This window comes from Balaenoptera acutorostrata, chromosome 12 (assembly GCF_949987535.1).
Source record: "Balaenoptera acutorostrata chromosome 12, mBalAcu1.1, whole genome shotgun sequence".
Taxonomy (NCBI): Eukaryota; Metazoa; Chordata; class Mammalia; order Artiodactyla; family Balaenopteridae; genus Balaenoptera; species Balaenoptera acutorostrata.
In genome coordinates this window covers 47,143,891-47,162,886 of record NC_080075.1, presented here as the reverse complement: position 1 = coordinate 47,162,886, position 18,996 = coordinate 47,143,891, and the positions used below count along the sequence as shown (strand labels likewise).

Genomic DNA, 18,996 nt, shown 5'->3' with positions numbered 1-18,996 from the left:
TATGTAATGTATTTATACAAGTACATATGAATAGTTGACTTAAAGCTCACTGAAGACTTTACATTCAAGGCATAGAGTACTTGCAGAATACTAAAAAAAAAAGGAATGATATGTTAAGACACAAGATACTGGTGACAGAACAGGAAGAGGAAGATAGATCTGAGTGTCAAAATTTTAGTTATCTTTTTGAATGGTGGGTTCATGAATATTTATATTATTCATAAGGTTTTTTTTTTTTTTTTTTACAAAAAAGGACAGTTCATGAACACACTTTGAGAGTGAACCACAGACTAGGAATTACGGATTAATCTATTTCTACACCTAAGAACCTCAATGACTAAACCAAATAAAAACCTAAAGTACAAATATGAGAAATTTTTATCATACTCTGCCTCTTACTGTAACTAATTTGTGTGTATATATTTTCTGCTCAGCCAGATTTTAAGTTCATTGAGAAAAGAGAACAAATCTCACTCATTTTGGTATTGGCTTGAGTCAACAAACAATTTTAAAGCATGTAATGAGTGTGACTTTGGATATATTAAATTTGTGATGCCTGAGTTCTGGACTGTCCAGATAGAGATGTCCAGTAACCAGAGAATAATATGGGTATTAGCTGAGATGATGGACAGGAATGCTCATGGAATGGATAAGAGGCTTAACAACATAACCCTAGGAAACCATATTGAAAGAGAAGGCACAGGAAAAAGAGCTGTTAAAAGAGAAAGACAAGAGTGATCACATTGCACTCTGTTTGCAATTCCACCACTAAATTTACTTTGTTGCACTCTATCTATTTATACATTCAATTCCACAATTAGACTGTATATTCCTTGATGGCAAGAATAAATATCTTAATAATAACTGTATTTTCAAAGGGGGTCAGAGGGAATGACATCAACTGAAAGATGAAAAGGTTAGACTAACAAAAGAATTAGGGATACCATCTGAGATTAGAGGTAAAGACAGATGCAGATACACATAATTCCAAGATGGAGGGGATGGAATGTTAAGGGAATTTATGTCTGTGAACTCTGATTTTCTTTGTGATGTTAAGGTTAACTTACTTGCTGAGAAAGAAGCAGGTTTAGTGGCTTAAGACACTTCGTTTCCTGATCCCCCCGATACGATCATAGTTATTAACTGCTCTCAATTCCCTTTCCTAAAAGTTTTATTTCAATATACATACCCTTATCTCCATATCTAATGCTTTCATTATAAATGAAAATGTGTGGATTAATGAATACACTTACATCTTGCCTAGACTATTACAATAGCTTCCTAAATGGTCTCTGTACCTTCAAATTTGTCCCTTTTCTAATCCATCTATAATGTCACTCAGGACTGCTCAACACACCTTTGTGCTTTATTTGCATGGAATGCCCTTCCCCATTTCCACATTGCAAATTTCTGTCATTCTTCAAGATCCAGCTGAAACATTATTATTTATTTGATGCCTGATAATCAGCAGATAATAAAAGCTTAATTAACATTGATTAATTGTATGAAGTAAGGTTTGGGAAGAGATACCACAGTGTGAAGGGCCCCTCAAAAGCTGGGTTTATAAATTTAAAACAGGGTCAGTTAAGGCAGATGCATGGTTTGCTGTACTTTTTGCTCTACATTTAAAATGTCTTACATATGACAGGTAGAAAATCTGTCTGAATAAAGCAGAGATGCATATTCAGTATCTATATTAAAAGATAGTCAACTAAATTGTCCCTTAACGATGTGTTTAACTCAAAAAATATTTTCTAATGAAATACCTATATAGTAATTAATTCAATTAAGATTGCTTGAATTGATTGCTAGAATAAATGCCTCAAATTACTTCTATTTGTTATTATAGAACTTTTAAAAGTATCAATCTATTCTATTAACTTTGAATATTCTCAAAATTACGTAAATAAATCCCATAAAATCAGCATTAATTTTTCCTATATACATTTAACATAAAATATACTTACTAGAACAGTAATAGTGGGTAGACAACAAAAATACAAATTATATAGTTACAAAAATTCCAATGAATTAAAATCTAGTGTACAAAAAACAATATTCTTAACAATACACACTTCTATTCTAGCTGGAATCATGTGGCCAACTAGATGCCAAATAGTAGACTACTTGAAAATCCAATTAACTGATAGACTATATTTACCATGGTAAATTCTCTTTAAACCTGTTGAACATTCTCAAATTAAAGTATATAATTTTTTACTCTGTTTGTCAAGCCTTAGTTTTTCACATTATTTTCAACCTTAATTGCTTCTCAGTCTCAAAATTAATGTTTGAAAAACAAAAAAATTATTTCCACTGTTTCTCAGATAGACTTAGTACTCACCTGTCATCAGTACTCTGCTCATCATGTAAGAGTCGCTCTTTATTTAACCCTATCTTCTCAAGCTCATGAGTTAATTTTTCAAGATCATTATTCATTTGTTGAGTCTTCAGTTTTTCACTCACCAAATCCTTATTTTAAAAGTAATGCAAAACTCACATGAGTGTTATGAACATAAACATCCAAGAAATTCAACCAAGATTCCAACTACCACCATCCAGGAATACATACAATTTAAACCAGGAAAGACAGAAATGCTGTTGCTGAGCTTTTCCTTCATAAATAAAAAATAGTTAGGCAACAAAATTATCACCTAGTTCAAAGAGTACTGTTTTCCTTCTTTTATTTTGCTAATAGTTCGTTTTAACTTTTTAGTGTTTAAAGACTAAAAGGAGAAACTTGTACTTGTGATTACACACCTTAGGCTTGAAAACTGTGGGGAAAACAACACATATCCATTAACTTTTTAATAATGAACTAGAACCTTATTGCACATTTCTTCCTATGAATATATGTTGGATATAACACCCTTCTCCCACCACAAGCACCCCTCTCCCAGTGGAAGAGGCCTAAGATATTGAACTGAATAACTAGGGGGAATTCTTAGAGATGGGACCAGGAACCTATTGTTCATGTCTGTAAGACTGTAGAACAACAGAAAGAAAAAAAAAAAAAAGAAAGGATAATAATGGTCCCTTCTCAATGCCTCTTTAGCAGAAAGGCATATTTCCCAATGTGAGCTTCTGTCAGAATGCTAACTAAGATATTTTTCAATTGAACTTAAAGGGTTATCATATATAGTATAGCATAGGGATAGCAAGTAAGAGCCAAGCATGCTATCTCCTGAGCTATACCAACAATTTATTGCCAATCTACTCATAAATTTCAGAATTCTTCTCAACACACAGATCCAACCAACTACCAATTGTTCAACGTTGACCTTTAAATTCAATCTGATTTGCATTCTGTAGCTTAGAAGTCAAAATTCAAGGGGCTTTGAAGTCTGAAAGATCTGGATTTAAATCCAGGAATCCAAATCTACCATTGTGGTCTTAAGTAAGTTACTTAATGTCTCTGAACCTCAGTTTTCTAATCTAATGGAGATAACACCTATAAAGGATTGGCTGTAAAAACTGTCCAGCATTTGGCACGTTCAATAACTAGTAGCTATCACATTCAGTAACAGTTTTGATCAAAGGTTTTAATATTACTCTGAAATAAAAGTATAAAATTATAATGTAATAAATAAGTCAGATAACACATGTAAACCTTATTATTACAATTTCTTTAAAAATACAATTTACATTTGCTCCTTAGTTTAACAAAAGTAGGAAACTTGGAAACTGCTTCTAATTCTAAATTTCTACTTTGAACCATAAATAGATGATGCAAATTACTGAGTTAAAACTTAAAGAGCCCTGAGTTGAAAATATAAAAATATCTGTCTGAAATTTAAGTAACTATATTTACCTCTCGTAATGTAACTAAAGTTTTTATATCAATAGTTGCTCTTTTCACGAGCTCCTTATTTTCTTTCTCTAATTCTTTCAGACGAATGCAGGATTCTTTATAAATACCAATCTCTTTGAAAAGCGTTTTGTTTTCTTTTTCCAAATTTCCAATTTTCACATTATTTTCTTCTAATGTGGTATCTTTTATTTCTGCTTGTTGTCGGAGTCTCTTATTTTCCTTCTCCAGTTGTTTCTTATCCTTTTCCAGTTGAGAAGTCTCTTGTTCTAATGATTTGTTTTCTTTTTCTAGCTGTTCTAGTCTTTTGCTAGATATTTTTAACTCTTCTAGGTTTTTTTGCAATGTTTGATTTTCCATCTCTAAGTCTTGTAGTTCACTTTCCAACTGCTGAATTTTTTTATTGCTGTTTTCTAGAGCTTTCTGTAGCCTTTGATTTTCTGTATCTAAACCCTGGTAGCTAACCTCTAAGCGTTCTGTTTTCTTGAAAGATGCTTTCATGAGCTCTAAACCTTTCTTAAGTTGTTCTTTTTCACTTTCCAGTTCTTTGTTTTCTAGTTGTAGCTGAGCCATTTTCATGCTTGCACACTTCAAAGATTCTACATTCCTTCGCAGTTCTAAGTTTTCCTCATCAAGCTGGGAATTCTCTTTCTCTAGGGATTCTAACTGAAAAGTAAGGTTTTTAAAGCTATCCAATGTTTTTTTAAATTTCCTATTTTCTCTTTCTAGCTCTGAATTTTCTTGTTCTAAGGCCTCAATTTTTTCACAAGTAATTTTTAAATTGGTTATCTTTTTCTGTAACAATTCATTTTCTTTTTCAAGATGATGTAACTCATTTTCAAGTTCTTCTGCTCGTTCTCCTTTTTCTTTATAATGTTCCAACTCTTTTCTGATTTGCCTTTTTTCAAATTCAATCTTGCTTAGCTTGCTACTGGTTTCCTTGATAGATTCATGGAGAATTTTATTTTCTTTTTCAATGTCTTTCACCCTTGCTTCAGCACTTATCTGGGAGCGCTGCCTTAAGGAGGACACAGTTTGATTCAGATGTTCATTTTCCTGTTCCAATATTTTAATCTAATTAAGAAAAAGAAAGGAGAAAATTTAAAACTTAACTGAACATGAACTAAATATTTTAACTTACATAGTTTTCCCCCCCTCCAAAAACTAACAGGGAAATCACACCATAAAAAGGTGCTAAAACCGTCTACCTTAATTTTAATTCCAACAAATATTTACTGAGAGATCACCATGTACATATACTGCCATGTCTTTAAAGTTCACATCTTTAGGGAATCCATAATGTAAAGGAATGGTTAAGAGAAATGTATTGAATATTAATCAAAATGATCTTCAGATCATTTATGGTTACATGTTTTAAATTCAAATATGAGTACAGGTGAAATATACATACATATCTTCTTGAAGATACAAGCTTTTACGTTCATTCAATAGATTTCACAATGCATATACACAGTGAGTCCTCAGTAAATACACTATTTGCTATATGTGCATGTACATTGGTGTGTATTTGTGTGTATTTATTCCCTAAAAGAATTCTAATTTTGAAACATCAAAATAACAAAATCTCTGGTACATTTTAAAACTAGTCCATCCAATTTATACCACAGCCTACTGTAATGGTTCTTAAAATTTGGTGTGTAAAACAATCCCGAGAACCTTGTAAAAGTAGAGATTCATGCTTAGCTCTAGAATTTTTTTTCTGTAGCTCTATGGAAATCTGTATTTTTATAGGTGGCCTGAGGACTATACCTAGATAATACAGAACAAATCATTTTACTTCTTTTTTTTTTTTTTTTCCTTTTTGGCCACACCGTGCAGCATGCAGGGTGTGGGATCTCAGTTCCCTGACCAGGGATTAAACCCGTGACCCCTGCAGTGTAAGCGCAAAGTCCTAACCATTGGACTCTCAGATAAGTCCCCATTTTACTTCTAAAAATTAGAAATTTTAAAACAGCCAGTCACTTAATCTATTCAATTCTCAGTTTCCTCAAGCATAAAATGAGAATAACCAATAAACACTTGAAAGCAAGTACGAAAATATCCAAGATATGTGCTGCCACCACTTGTCCCTCCTTAGTGGGATCAGAGTAGAGCTGCATTTCACCCCAACTTCATTCAGGGACTTTAAAATCTGCAGTTCTATTCCACTGACACTTGAAAGCAATTCAAACACAGGTACCACAAAATTTTATACCAGATAATTATTAAGCACACCGGCAATTTAAAAAATTCTAAGCTTTCCCTTCAACTTGCCTAAAATGCATGGGATAGAAAATGAGGTAAAACCATAGTTATGTTAAAATCTAAAAAATTCTAAAATATTTCCATTTAACATTATCATGAACATTTTGCACAAGCTTTAAAATAACTTGTGTTAATAAATTTTAAAATATGTTGCTTAATAGGAAATTTAAGAACCTGTCTCTCTGAATTTTCTCTAAGTGTTTCAATTGTTTTTTCAAGCTGAGCTTTCTCCTTCATTAGATCCTTGCTTAAATTCTGACAATTCTGAAGACTTTGCTTTTCTTGAATAATCTCATTTTCAAGAATTTCAACCTGGAGAAAATGAAATCACAAAACAATATATCATTAATATTTCACAATAGTGGAAACATGTAAAAACAAAAGCTAATCATTGAATAAAGGATAGAACACAGTTTTAATACTCAAATGGTGAAATTTAAGAATTTCATAGAAAAATTCAAGTATTGATAACATTCCAAGCTAATTTTAGCAGCTGTATAAAACGTACAGAACATGACTATCTTTCTTATCCTCTGCATCTCTGAGGGCAAAGTTCTACTTCTAAACACAAACATAACTAAATATATACACACGTGCCATATGAAGAATGTACAAATCTTATTGAAAACTCTCTTGGCTTGAATGGATTTGTAAAGTGAAATTTTAATTAGTCAAGGAATTTCAGTGCTCAAGAAGGAAAAGGTGAGAAAATGAGGAAACAAGAAGGGACTTGGATTAAAATAAAAAGAAAAGAGAAAGAAAAAAGGAGACTACTAGAGAAAAATAAGGTCTGAACAAAACTCCAGCAAATACTTAAATTATACATTTAAATTTATTGTGAATTACACATTTTAAAGATATAATAAAGTATGAGGTTAATAAGTATGAAAAAGCAAATTCAACTTCAAAATATGCCAAACTATTGATTTCCCATTATATAACATATTCAAACCAGGTAATTAAAAAAAATAAAGAAGATTTGGGTATGTAAAATACTCCACTTCAAGTTTAAATATTACTTAAATCCTTATATTAATAGTAAGGAACTCTAAGAAGTAATATCTCAAAAGCATCAAGTCACAAATCTAATCCAATAACTCAATTCAACATTAATTTACACAATCAGGAAACTTTAAGCTATTAATAACTAATCTGGTTCTCCCATTATTGATTGAAATATATGGATAGTAGTTATTTAATTAAATGCATCTGTTGTGTTATGGAATTCAAGTGAAACATTCAGCTTACAAAAGATATTCAATGAATTGATCAAAAATTGCTGGAATCATAAGAATTTACTAATTAGACTTTGAAGCTAATTTCAAAATCAAATTTCCAGATCCAATTATAGTGACAAAAATAAAACTGTTCCAAATTCTAAATGGTCACTCTTACTTTAACACTATATTTATTGTGAAATACTTATTAAGATTATTTGGTTAATGAACTAAAGATGATGCAAAAATGTTCTAAAAGAGTAAAATCTTGCAAGAAAATCAAGGAGTCTAGTCTATCTGCATTATCAAAGGCAGTAGTTCTCAAGGCACGGCTCCAAAACAGCAGGATAAGCATCCCCTAGGAACTTGATGGAAATGAGAATTCTTAGCCCCCACCCCAGACCTACCAAATTACAAGCCCTGGGCATAGAGCTCAGCAATCTGTACCTTAACAAGTCCTGAAAGTGATTCTGAGGCATACCTGTTCAAAACTACAGGTCTAAAAATTAGAGGGATTTTCATAACCGAGTCTAGAAACCCAGGATCCATCGAAGGAAAAACTAGACATGGCTGACTACAAATAGAAATAAAAATTAAATCATAAGGACACATGTTTAAGAATATTTATTACAGTATTGTTCACAGTGACCAAGAACTGGAAACAAAAGTGAAAGCACATTTTAGAGAGTATATGTGATGGGAGGGGTTCATGATAAAAATATCAGGTATGCTTTTATAATATGATTTCTATTTATGTATTGTGTGTGTGTCTGTGTATGTGTGTGTGTGTAGGCAGAAAGATATGCAAAAATAAATTCCTTGGTCTAACTGTCTAACTGGAAAACAGAATATCTCAGAGATATTGCGGGTTTGGATCCAGACCACCGCAATAAAGTAAATACCGCAATTAAATGAGTCACATGAATTTTATGGTTTCCCAGTGCATATAAAAGCTGTGTTTACACTACACTGTAGTCTATTAAGTGTGCAATAGCATTATGTCTAAAAAAACAATGTACACACCTTCAAATACTTTACTGCTAAAAATGTTAACCATCATCTGAGCCTTCAGCAAATCATAATCTTTTTGCTGGTGGAGGGTCTTGCCTAGTTGTTGATGGTTGCTGACTGACCAGCGTAGTAGTTGCTGAAGGTTGAGGTGACTATGCAATTTCTTAAAATAAAACAATAAAGTTTGCTGCGTTGATTGACTCTTCCTTTCATGAATGATTTCTCTGTAGCATGCAATGCCATTTAACAGCATCAGAACATTTTTCAAAATTGGAGTCCAAAATTGGAGTCACTTCTCTTAAACATTGCCACTGCTTTATCAACTTTATGTAATATTCTAAGTCCTTTGTTATCATTTCAACTATCTTCACAGCATCTTCACCAGTAGATTCCGTCTCAAGAAACCACTTTCTTTGCTCACACATAAGAAGCAACTCCTAATCCATTAAAGTTCTATCATAAGAGTGCAGCAATTCAGTCACATCTTCAGGCCTTAAAAAATATATTTCTTAAAGAGTAAGACTTGAAAGTCGAACTTACTCCTTGATCCATGGGTTACAGAATGGATGTTGTCTTAGTGGGCATGAAAACATGAATCTCATTGTAAGTCTACACCAGAGCTCTTGGGTGACCAGGTGCACTGTCAATGATCGGCAGTATTTTGAAAGGAATTTTTGTTTGAGCAGTAAGGTCTCAAAAGTGGGCTTAGAATAGTCAGTAAATCATATTATAAACAGATGTGCTGTCACCCAGGCTTTGTTGTTCCACTGAGAGCGCACAGGGAAAGTAGATTAAGCAGAATTCTTAAGGGCCCTAGGATTTTTGGAATGGTAAATGAGCACTGACTTCAATTTCAAGCCACCAGCTGCATTAGCCCCTTACCAAGAGAGTCAGGCTGTCCTCTGAACCTAGGCACTGACTTACTCTCTCTAGCTATGGAAGTCCTAGACAGCATCTTCTTCCAATAGAAGGCTGTTTTGACTACGCTGAAAATCTACTGTTTAGTGTAGCCACCTTAATTAACTATATTAACTAGATATTCTGGATAATTAAATACAGCTTCTACATCAGCACTTGCTGCTTCCTGTTGTACTTTTATGTTATGTAGACAGCTTCTTTCCTTCAACCTCACAAACCAACCTCTGCAAGGCTCAAACTTTTCTTCTGAAGCTTCCTCACCTCTCTCAGGCTTCAAAGAATCAAAGAGAGGGCATTGCTCTGGATTAGGCTTTGGCTTAAGGGAATTTTGTGGCTCGCATGTCTTCTATCCAGACTACTAAAACTTTCTCCATATCAGCAATAATGCTCTTTCACTTTCTTATCATTCATATGTTCACTGGAGTAGCACTTTTAATTCCCTTCAAGAACTTTTTCTTTGCATGCACAACTTGGCTAACTGGTGCAGGAGGCCTATCTCTCAGCCTGTCTTGGCTTTCAACACGCCTTCTTCACTAAGCTTAATCATTTCTAGCTTTTGATTTAAAGTGAGAGACGTGCGACACTTCCTTTCACTTGAACACATAGAGACCACTGTAGGTTATTAACTGGCCTAATTTCAATATTGTTGTGTCTCAGGGAATATGGAGGGCCAAGGAGAGGGAGAGAGACGGGGGACTCACCAGTCAGTGGAGAAGTCAGAACACACACACCATTTATGGGTTAAGTTCACTATCTTATATGGGTGCAGTCTGTGGCACCCCCAAACAATTACAATACTAACATCAAAGATCACTGATTAGACATCACCATAACAAATACAATAACAATGAAAGAGTTTGAAATATTGTGAAAATTACCAAAATGTGACACAGAGACACGAAGTAATAAATGCTGTTAGAAAAATGGTTCTGATAGATTTGTCTGAAGCAGGGTTGCTTTAAACTTTCAAGTTGTAAAAACCACAATTATCTGTGAAGTGAAATAAAGTAAAATGCAATAAAAAAAAGGTACACTTGTATTTCTGTTCAAAGTCTAGTTAAAATTCAGGTTTCATAATCCCTAAATTGTGGTATCTAAATACCACTTCCCACTAAAAGGAACAAGGGCTTTTTGGAGAAATAGCTGTTTTCAGGACTGAGGCAGGAAATATTTAAGAGAACACTTTGTCATGGTAGAAAGCAAGGAAGCTCTCCAGGAGTGCTAAGGTCATGTCATAAGGATTCAGGAAGCAGCTTAAAGAGTTGGGAGAGTAAGAAAAATAAATACAGTGTATTAAAATACTTTAAATATTTTTAAATCCATGAGTTCATAATGACACTAAAACAAACAACAAACTCACTCATTAACTATCTCAGGAGGATATGAGAGAACTGACTCATTACTAGGAAACTGGTAAATAAAGGTAAAGAATCAAACATTCATCCTACTTTACCCCTAAGCGCTGTTCTCAGAGTAACCAGTGGTGGGTTTTTTTTTTAAACCAATAGTTTTTAAAAAGAAAAGTTTTTTCTTATAGAAATACTCTAGCTACCAAATTAAGAAGGGATGATATAATATCAAGATTTTGTAACCTCTGATTAATTCAAGGATCTAAGCAAATGATTTTCTATGACAACTAACATCACAGAAAGAGAGACAACCAGACATGTGCCACCTGTTTGAGGTTTCTTCAACAGAAAACTTTCTAGGAAAGAAGAGTCAATCTATAGACTAAAAAAGACTTAAGGGACACATCAACTGATTGAATGTACTGATCTTATTTGGATTCACATTCAAATAAAATATTTTTTAAAAATCTTAATAGATTTGGAAAAATTTAAATGCTGGCCCAAAACTAAGATTTTTAAAGTGTGATAATGTCACTGTTCTTTTTTTAAAAACTTCCTTACTTTTTAGAGATTTATACTGAGATATTTATTGGTGAAATAGTACGACATCTAGGATTTACTTCAAAATCATCTAGTGGCTGTTAGGAGAGTATCAAGGGTAGAAGTAAGACTGGCTATAAGTTAATAATTATTGAAGCTGAATGAATGAGTCCAGAGCTGAATGAGTTCATTCACTTGACACTTTTTAAGTTTGAAATTTTATATAATAAGTTAAAATAATATTGAGGGTACACTAAAAGCTGGAAAATAAATGTTCTATCTCAGTGCTATTTATTTATACTTTTACATATACTTTTTTACATTACATTAAATATTAATTTTTATTTACCTTCTTACTTAGTCTTTGATTTTCTTTTTCAATTTTCAGGATCTTGGAAGTGGTGCCTTCTGCAGAATCCATAGTACTCCGAAGCTCTTCTACAGTTTTTGTCAAACTCTGATTTTCCATCTCCAACTTCAACAACCTACTTGATGTCAATTCATTTACCTCATGGCCCAAGGATTTTTGTGGTGCTATAATATTGAAAAATACGTCACTGGTAAAACTATGTTTACTCTTCACTATTTAAAATATTTAGTGTAAATAACCGAAATCACCTGGTCCTTAACTTTATAAAAAATTTATAAAGTTATGCAAGATAGACACAATAAGAGATATAAAATACAGGTAAATATTGAATTTCTAATGCATCCATAAGCATTCTAGTGAAAAAAAAAGTACAAAATTTAGACTGAAGTGACTAGACTTTCAGTTCTAGTTCCATGAGAAATTAACTTTAACCTCAATGACTCTTAGGTTACTTTGACAAAATATAGTTATTACTCTGTGTATCTAAGAGAGTCATTGTGTGACTCAAATAAGAAGTATAAAGCATATCCTACACCACACTTTCAAAGATAAAGGAAAACAGCTTGAGGCGGAAAAAAATCCTAATCTGATTCTGAGAAAGGCAAGACAGTACTATACACTGGTCACTTCAAAAAAGTCTTTCTCTAAATGAAGAATCCTGGCTAATTATGTATAAACAGCAACATGCAGTCCATTTTGCCAACAGAAATCATCTTTCTAAGTAGCTTTCAGCATTCTATTTTTTAAAATAAGAAAACTCAGTTTTGACTTCTGTAAATGATGCTTTCCAGTAAGCCAAAAATAATTATTTTTAATAACCCTATAACAGGCTCATTAAATATTTTGATGATATAAAAATTTAGGATTTACAAATGAAATATGACACTTAGAATTTATTTTGAAATCCTAGACTTCAGGAAGGGAAATAAACAGAAATACAGGAGGGAATTTCTGGGTCTGTCTACTTTTGCGTACGTTTGAAATCCTCCATCATAAAAAGCAAAGAAACACACACAAACATGTAGCCGCACAAGTCATACATTCTTTTAAAAATGAGGTAGAGTAAAATATCTCCTAGATTTTAAGTAAAGAAAGCCTCAATTCTTATTTCAAGCTTTTGTTCTAGTCAGCACATTGTTAATCTTTTATTAAAAGCTAGTATACTAGGTAGTCATTGACTCTTTATAAATTCCATTAGTTGTCCAAGTCTTCTTAAGTACAACTCTAACTGCATGATTTGAGGTCATCCATTTCAATCAAACAAGATCAGGCTACAAAACATGATATGCCTTAATAAAGCTTTCAATACTACATGCTTTGAGGAAGCTTCCAGTCAGACTACAAAGACTTTAAAAGGATACTTATGACACATTTTTAACATGGGAGATTGTCTATGTTATATTCTTAGATGAAAAAAGGAACCTTAATTGTATATACACACTGATCTGCTGATATAAAAGATAACCCTGCGTGTGTAGGAAAATTCTAGAAGCAAATTTTGTGAAATGTAAAAGGCAAGAAATTATTAGTGACTTTGATTTCCTTCTTTATATTTTTCCAGAGTTTGCAAATTTTCTAGAAAGTCCCTTGTATAGTTAAAAAAAAACTATGCCACACTAAATGAATTTTATGTTCTATGACCCCCGCAAAACAAATGTGATATAATGATAATAATAATAATAAAAAACACTCAAATGCTTACTATTTACTAGGCACAGTTCTAAAGGGCTTCATTAACAAATTCAACCCTCACAACAACCCTATAAGATAGTACTTACTATTATTATCCCCACTTAACAGGTGAGAAAACTCCTAACAGTGTTAATTTTAACTAATGTAATAGTAGAAAACATTTAAGTCTGAATTGTTTTCTTTGTAACTAAATTCACATGGAATACAGTAAAAAAGTTCCACAAATATTTTAAGTAACACATCCCAGCAAATTCATTCTCAGCTGAATATAATTACTTACTATGAAGTCAATTTACATGGGGTCCCAGAATCCGGAATTAGGTTCTCAAGTGTAAAATTAGGAAAAGCCTAATAGTAATAAATATGATGAGTCATCTGTAGAAGTAACTTCTTTAAGCGACAGGTTATAAGCTCTTTCAGACCTTATGTCTACCTCACCACTATATCCTCAGGGCCTGGTACAATATTTTACACATGGTAGGTGCTTAATAAATATCTGCTGAAGGAAGAAAAACAGGTATAATAATCTAAATACTAGGTAACTAAGGAATTAGGGAACCAGTCTAATTCAAATAAATGTGACCTGGGTATAATTTAAATAAAGTATTGTATAGCAGTATTAGTAAACTCAAAGCTTTAACACAAAAAGCCACATTGTATGTGTGTGCCCCAGCTTTAATAAAGAGGACAAGTTAATGTGGAGCCTAGGAAATAGAGCCGAAAGTTAAAAATTTATCTGGGGTCTTTCATTACCTCCAGGGTATAAATGGTAGGTATAATCCTAAAATCCAACATATTGATGAAAGTAGCCATAAAGATCCTTAACTTGCTTTATTCTGGCTACATATTCACCAAGGAATATTCCCACTGCATTCTGATTTCCTATTTAGGTTTGCCTAAAGTCAAAGAACATGGTGACCAGCTAATGACTTTTCTTTTCTATTTAGTAGATGGCTGTATCTCTCAAAATAAAGTAATAAACTGATATCCCAGTTTATTGTGATATGAACATGAAATTGTGCCTAAACAACTGATCGAATCTGCTACTGCACTCAAAGTTGAGTTGTAAGACATGCAAAGATAAGGACCAGACCCAGGCATGTGGAAATTAACATATTACTCTGTGAAATTCTATCTAGGGAGATATGTGGCCTTTTGCGACATCTCCAACCAGGGAAAATAAAGAACAGCAATGAAATATCCAGAAATGTAAGCATAAATACAACTTCATTTATTCATTCATCCATTTAAATTTTAAAAAAAAGAGTATTGGAAATACCTTCAGAAATTTCACTAGTTCTGGATATTTGTTCCAGCTCCCAGCCAAGATGTAATGATTCGTCCATACTTTGTTTCTGTGCCATTTCCAAAGTCATATTTTCTTCCATTAATTCTTCAATCTTTTTTCTATCCATATCACGCTCCTTTTTTATTGGCAGGGAGTAGGGAGAGAAAAGAAAGCTAAGAAACAGTACAATTTCAAGCTAATATTTTATTACTTATAACTTTCATTTATCAGAAACTGTATAATGAGATAAATTGTGAGTTCCTTAAAACTGTCACAATTTGAAGCTAATAATCAATTATAATTATTACTGCTGGTCACTAAACTGATCAGGTATCTGACATCCTTTTATAGTGATCTTTGGGGACACTGAAAACACCTCTTCATAGTCATTATATTGTTTTAATGATATAACAAATGACTTCTGACCCAATGATAAATTTTAGCAAATAGTTGTATTTCTATATTCTAAAGGAGTGTTTGCACAACGGCTTATTAGGGTTTTCTGAAAAACAGTAGTCAAAATTAATAAATAATACCCCTCTGTAACAAAAGCAGAAATTTCTACTACTTCTGAATTTATATAAAATTGGAAGCATCTAATTTATTTAGCTATCTCTTCTCTGTTAAGGACACTAGCCATCCTTGTCACTATAGGAAAATCAGATAAATCTTAGAATTTTTACTTAGAGGCCATGTAATAGATCTACCTTATAATACGTACCATTTCCATATCATGCAGTTTAGCCTTCAGCTGTAAATTTTCTTTTTCTAATTCATGTAATTTATCAGAACGAGCTCGAGTTCCTTCTAATTGGTCTTCCAACATGGTTTTTGTTTCTAATAAAACTTGATTGTCTTCTTTTAATTCCTATAAACATTTCAAGTAGGCTTTATTTGTCACAAATACATTAATATGTTAATTTTTAAAGCTCTGAAACATAAAAATTCTTTATTATAAAGTAAGACATTAAGCTGTCTTTATCAACAGTTCTATGCAAGAGGAAAGCTACTGAATAACAGAAATATAGTTGGTTTCATTTTATTTCCCAGAATTTAAGTTATTATATAAACAAAATACTCAGTACTTACATTAGGATCAATAACACTACTATAATTTCACATGAAATTGTCAGGGTATATTTAAATTCCTAAGTCACAAGGATAAGGAACTCAGTATAAGTATCTTCCAGATATTTAAGACACCAATCGCCATAGAATCAGGGCTTAATTTATTTACTGAAATAGATTTAGGTTTCTCTCTACTTGAAAGTGAAGAATTTGGGGGTTTTGAGTAAAATACCAAGACTTGAATTAAGACTCACAGAATCATAAACCAGGGCTTTTATCAATAAATATTTTACATAAACATCTTTAAACTCCTACGTATGTTTTGAAGACATGTTCACAAATCTATATTGCTAAGTTTAAGCCTACGGTTTATAAGCTGAAGTCAAGAGAAAGTATATTAAAACAGTGGCATCCATGAGGATCCCTTAATAGTGCCATGCATACACCTATTTAAACAATTAACAAAGAATTAATATACACCTTATCTTTGCACTCTATTGGGTCTATTTTCTGGTAACATTCAGGCTAAGTTCTAACTTTCTGTTATAATGTTTTCATTTCCTGATTTAGCATACTCCTTCTTTCTTATCCCCATATTAAAACTGACCAAAATCTTCTCTGTTTACAGACGATGAAGAAATCACGGAGAAAGGAAAAAAGAATGCCAAGAAGCAAGGATTTTCAAATTCCTGCTGTCAAACTCAACTTCATGTAACACAGAACTGCAACCATTAACTAAGAAAAATTGTTTTTTCTAATTTGTTCATATATATATATAAATAAAGAGAGAAGACAAATGGGGGTGGGAGGAAAGAAAGAGACAGAGAGGTGGGGGGAGGGGGAGAGAGAGAGAGAGGGAGACAGATATTGATTTCGTCTTCATTGATCCTAATTTAGTATTCTGAGTTGAGCAGCAATCAGAAATATGTTTCACACTCACTTCTAGGAACGAGTTAGAAATTAGTAGAGATATATACTTTATTTTGATTTCAAAAGTCTTCGCTACATATAATACTAAATAAAGGAATGAAAGAAGAGCCCCAAAGAATTCAATAAAATGAATAGCATCCAAAAATCCCTTTTTACAAGTCTAAACAATATGCTGATCTATCATAAAATAAACACCTGATGCTATTTACAGTTTGCTCAATGTTTCAAGAGTTCCTTACATTTATTAAAGTGTATTTTAAATGCATTTTGAAAAATCATAATACTTCTAAAGAAAAGAACTGTGAATGGTTTAAATTACGTAACATACCTCAACTCTTGCCTTATAAAATTCAATATCATGTAGCCTCTCTTTGTATCTGCTAACTTCACTTTCAAGCTTATCAACTCTGACGGCCTTCTCCCGAAGCACATCTAATTCATCTCGATACATTCTTGCAGAACGAGCATCCGAAAGCAAATTCATGTTCTAAATATAAACAAATATTAATATTTAAAATATTATTTTCTATTTTCAAATTGATAATCCTTGGGTTGTACAATTTGAAGAATTTACCAAAAAAACATACAAAAAAACAATGACTTGTGTACTTTTTTTTTGGCCACGCCCTGTGGCATGTAGGATCTTAGCTCCCCGACCAGGGATCGAACCCGTGTCCCCTGCATTGGAAGCGCAGAGTCTTAACCACTGGACCACCAGGGAAGTCCCTGACTTGTGTACTTTATTATTATTATTTTTAAATTACTTATTTATTTGCACCGGGTCTTTGTTGTGGGAGGCGGGCTCCTTAGTTGCGGTTCACCAGCTCCTTAGTTGCGGCACATGAGGTCCTTAGCTGTGGCATGCAAACTATTAGTTGCGGCATGCGTGTGGGATCTAGTTCCCTGACCAGGGATCGAACCCAGGCCCCCTGCATTGGGAGCGCAGAGTCTTATCCACTGCACCACCAGGGAAGTCCCTGACTTGTGTACTTTAAAAGTGTGATTTTTGTGGGACGAGAAGGCCAAGTGGTTAAGGCGATGGACTGCGAAAAGTGTAAATTCAATGGTATATAAATTACACCTTAATTATTTTTTTAAAATGAGGAGATAAAAAAGCCTTTTTTTAAACCAAGAATAAGAAGTATTTTAAAAATATATGTTTCTAGGGACTTCCCTGGTGGTCCAGTGGCTAAGACTCCGTGCTCCCAATGCAGGGGGAGCGGGTTTGATCCCTGGTCAGGGAACTAGATGCCACATGCTGCAACTAAAGATCCCAAATGCAGCAATGAAGATCCCGCACATGGCAATGAAGATCCTGCATGCTGCAACTAATACTCAGTGCAGCTAAATAAATAAATAAATATTAAAAAAAAATAATAAAAATTTTTTAAATACATGCTTCTATACAAAAATAAAAGCATATGCTTGTATACAAACTTTTATATATAATGTTCTCCATTAAGAATGTAAAAAATATTCAGGATATTTTAAAGTAAGTAAACCTCTCCTCAACATAACCATTTGCAATGAATTTAAGGTGAAAAGTTAACTTTAAAATGTCAGATAGTAAAAACACAGAAGAGGCAAACTGTTACAAAAGTTGATCATTAGTTACTTTAGAGAAATAATGTTTCTACCCAGACATGTTACCAAAATCCTGCTGAGTTTTTAATACTTTCACATGAATGATTACTTGCATATGATTAGTACATATCTTTACGCCATTTGAAATAAGTATTAAAATTCAACCTTTTAAAAGCCCTCTTGTAATCCTTTGAGTAGCAGTAATCAAAGTGTGATCCAGGGAAATCTGTGGGTCCCTGAAATCCTTCCAGGGAATTCATGAGGTCAAAACTATTTTCATAATAATACTAAGACAGTACTTGCTGTTTTCACTCTCATTCTCTCATGAAGGGACAGTGGAGTTTTTCAGAGGCTACATACATGGCATGTGATATCTTAACAGATTGAATGAAGAAATATTCAATAGATATGAGAATCTGGTAGTCTTCAATTAATCCAGGCATTTAAAAAAGAGATTTGCAAAAATATAAAACACTACTATTCTTCTAATTTTTTTTTGTTTTGGAAAATAATGGTTATTTAATTACTATATAATTTTTATGTTAACACGGAGTGGATTGAGTATTATTTTTAAATGAATTAATAAATACTTTTTAAATTCTTAGTTTTAATTTCAAATATAGTCAATTCCAGTAAAGAGAATACACATTAAATAATCCTCATTAATCTTCAAGAGTAAAGAAGGGTCTTGAGACCAAAAAGATTGAGAATGACAATTTTAGATGGAACACAAATACAAAAAAACCCTGCTACCAAGAAGTGGAATAGCAGCAACAGCAAATCTAAAACTAAAAATTATGATCCCTAGATTCATTCATCTAGAAAGGTCCCAGTTTATGATCCCGCAAGTGAAATGTTCCCTGAATTTAAAATGGCAGGTTAGGTGAAGTAAGGAGAAGAAATAATTGTCCAGCCTTACCCCAATCCTTACCATTTATGGGTTAAAGAAGACCTCT

General features: G+C 32.8%; 1 protein-coding gene across 6 annotated transcripts in view; it reads right to left on the bottom strand.

Moving 5' to 3' along the window:
- Positions 1–18,996, bottom strand: part of CCDC88A (coiled-coil domain containing 88A) — a 126,676-nt gene that overhangs the window by 37,380 nt on the left and 70,300 nt on the right. For all 6 annotated transcript variants that reach the window (XM_007189991.2, XM_007189993.2, XM_057557795.1 and 3 more), the window contains exons 10-16: positions 16,785–16,943; positions 15,180–15,326; positions 14,450–14,594; positions 11,458–11,642; positions 6,248–6,385; positions 3,812–4,882; positions 2,345–2,472 (exon numbers count right to left, since the gene is read on the bottom strand). In XM_007189991.2, the coding sequence (XP_007190053.2) occupies positions 2,345–2,472; positions 3,812–4,882; positions 6,248–6,385; positions 11,458–11,642; positions 14,450–14,594; positions 15,180–15,326; positions 16,785–16,943 (1,973 nt within the window). The remainder of the gene's footprint in view (positions 1–2,344; positions 2,473–3,811; positions 4,883–6,247; positions 6,386–11,457; positions 11,643–14,449; positions 14,595–15,179; positions 15,327–16,784; positions 16,944–18,996) is intronic.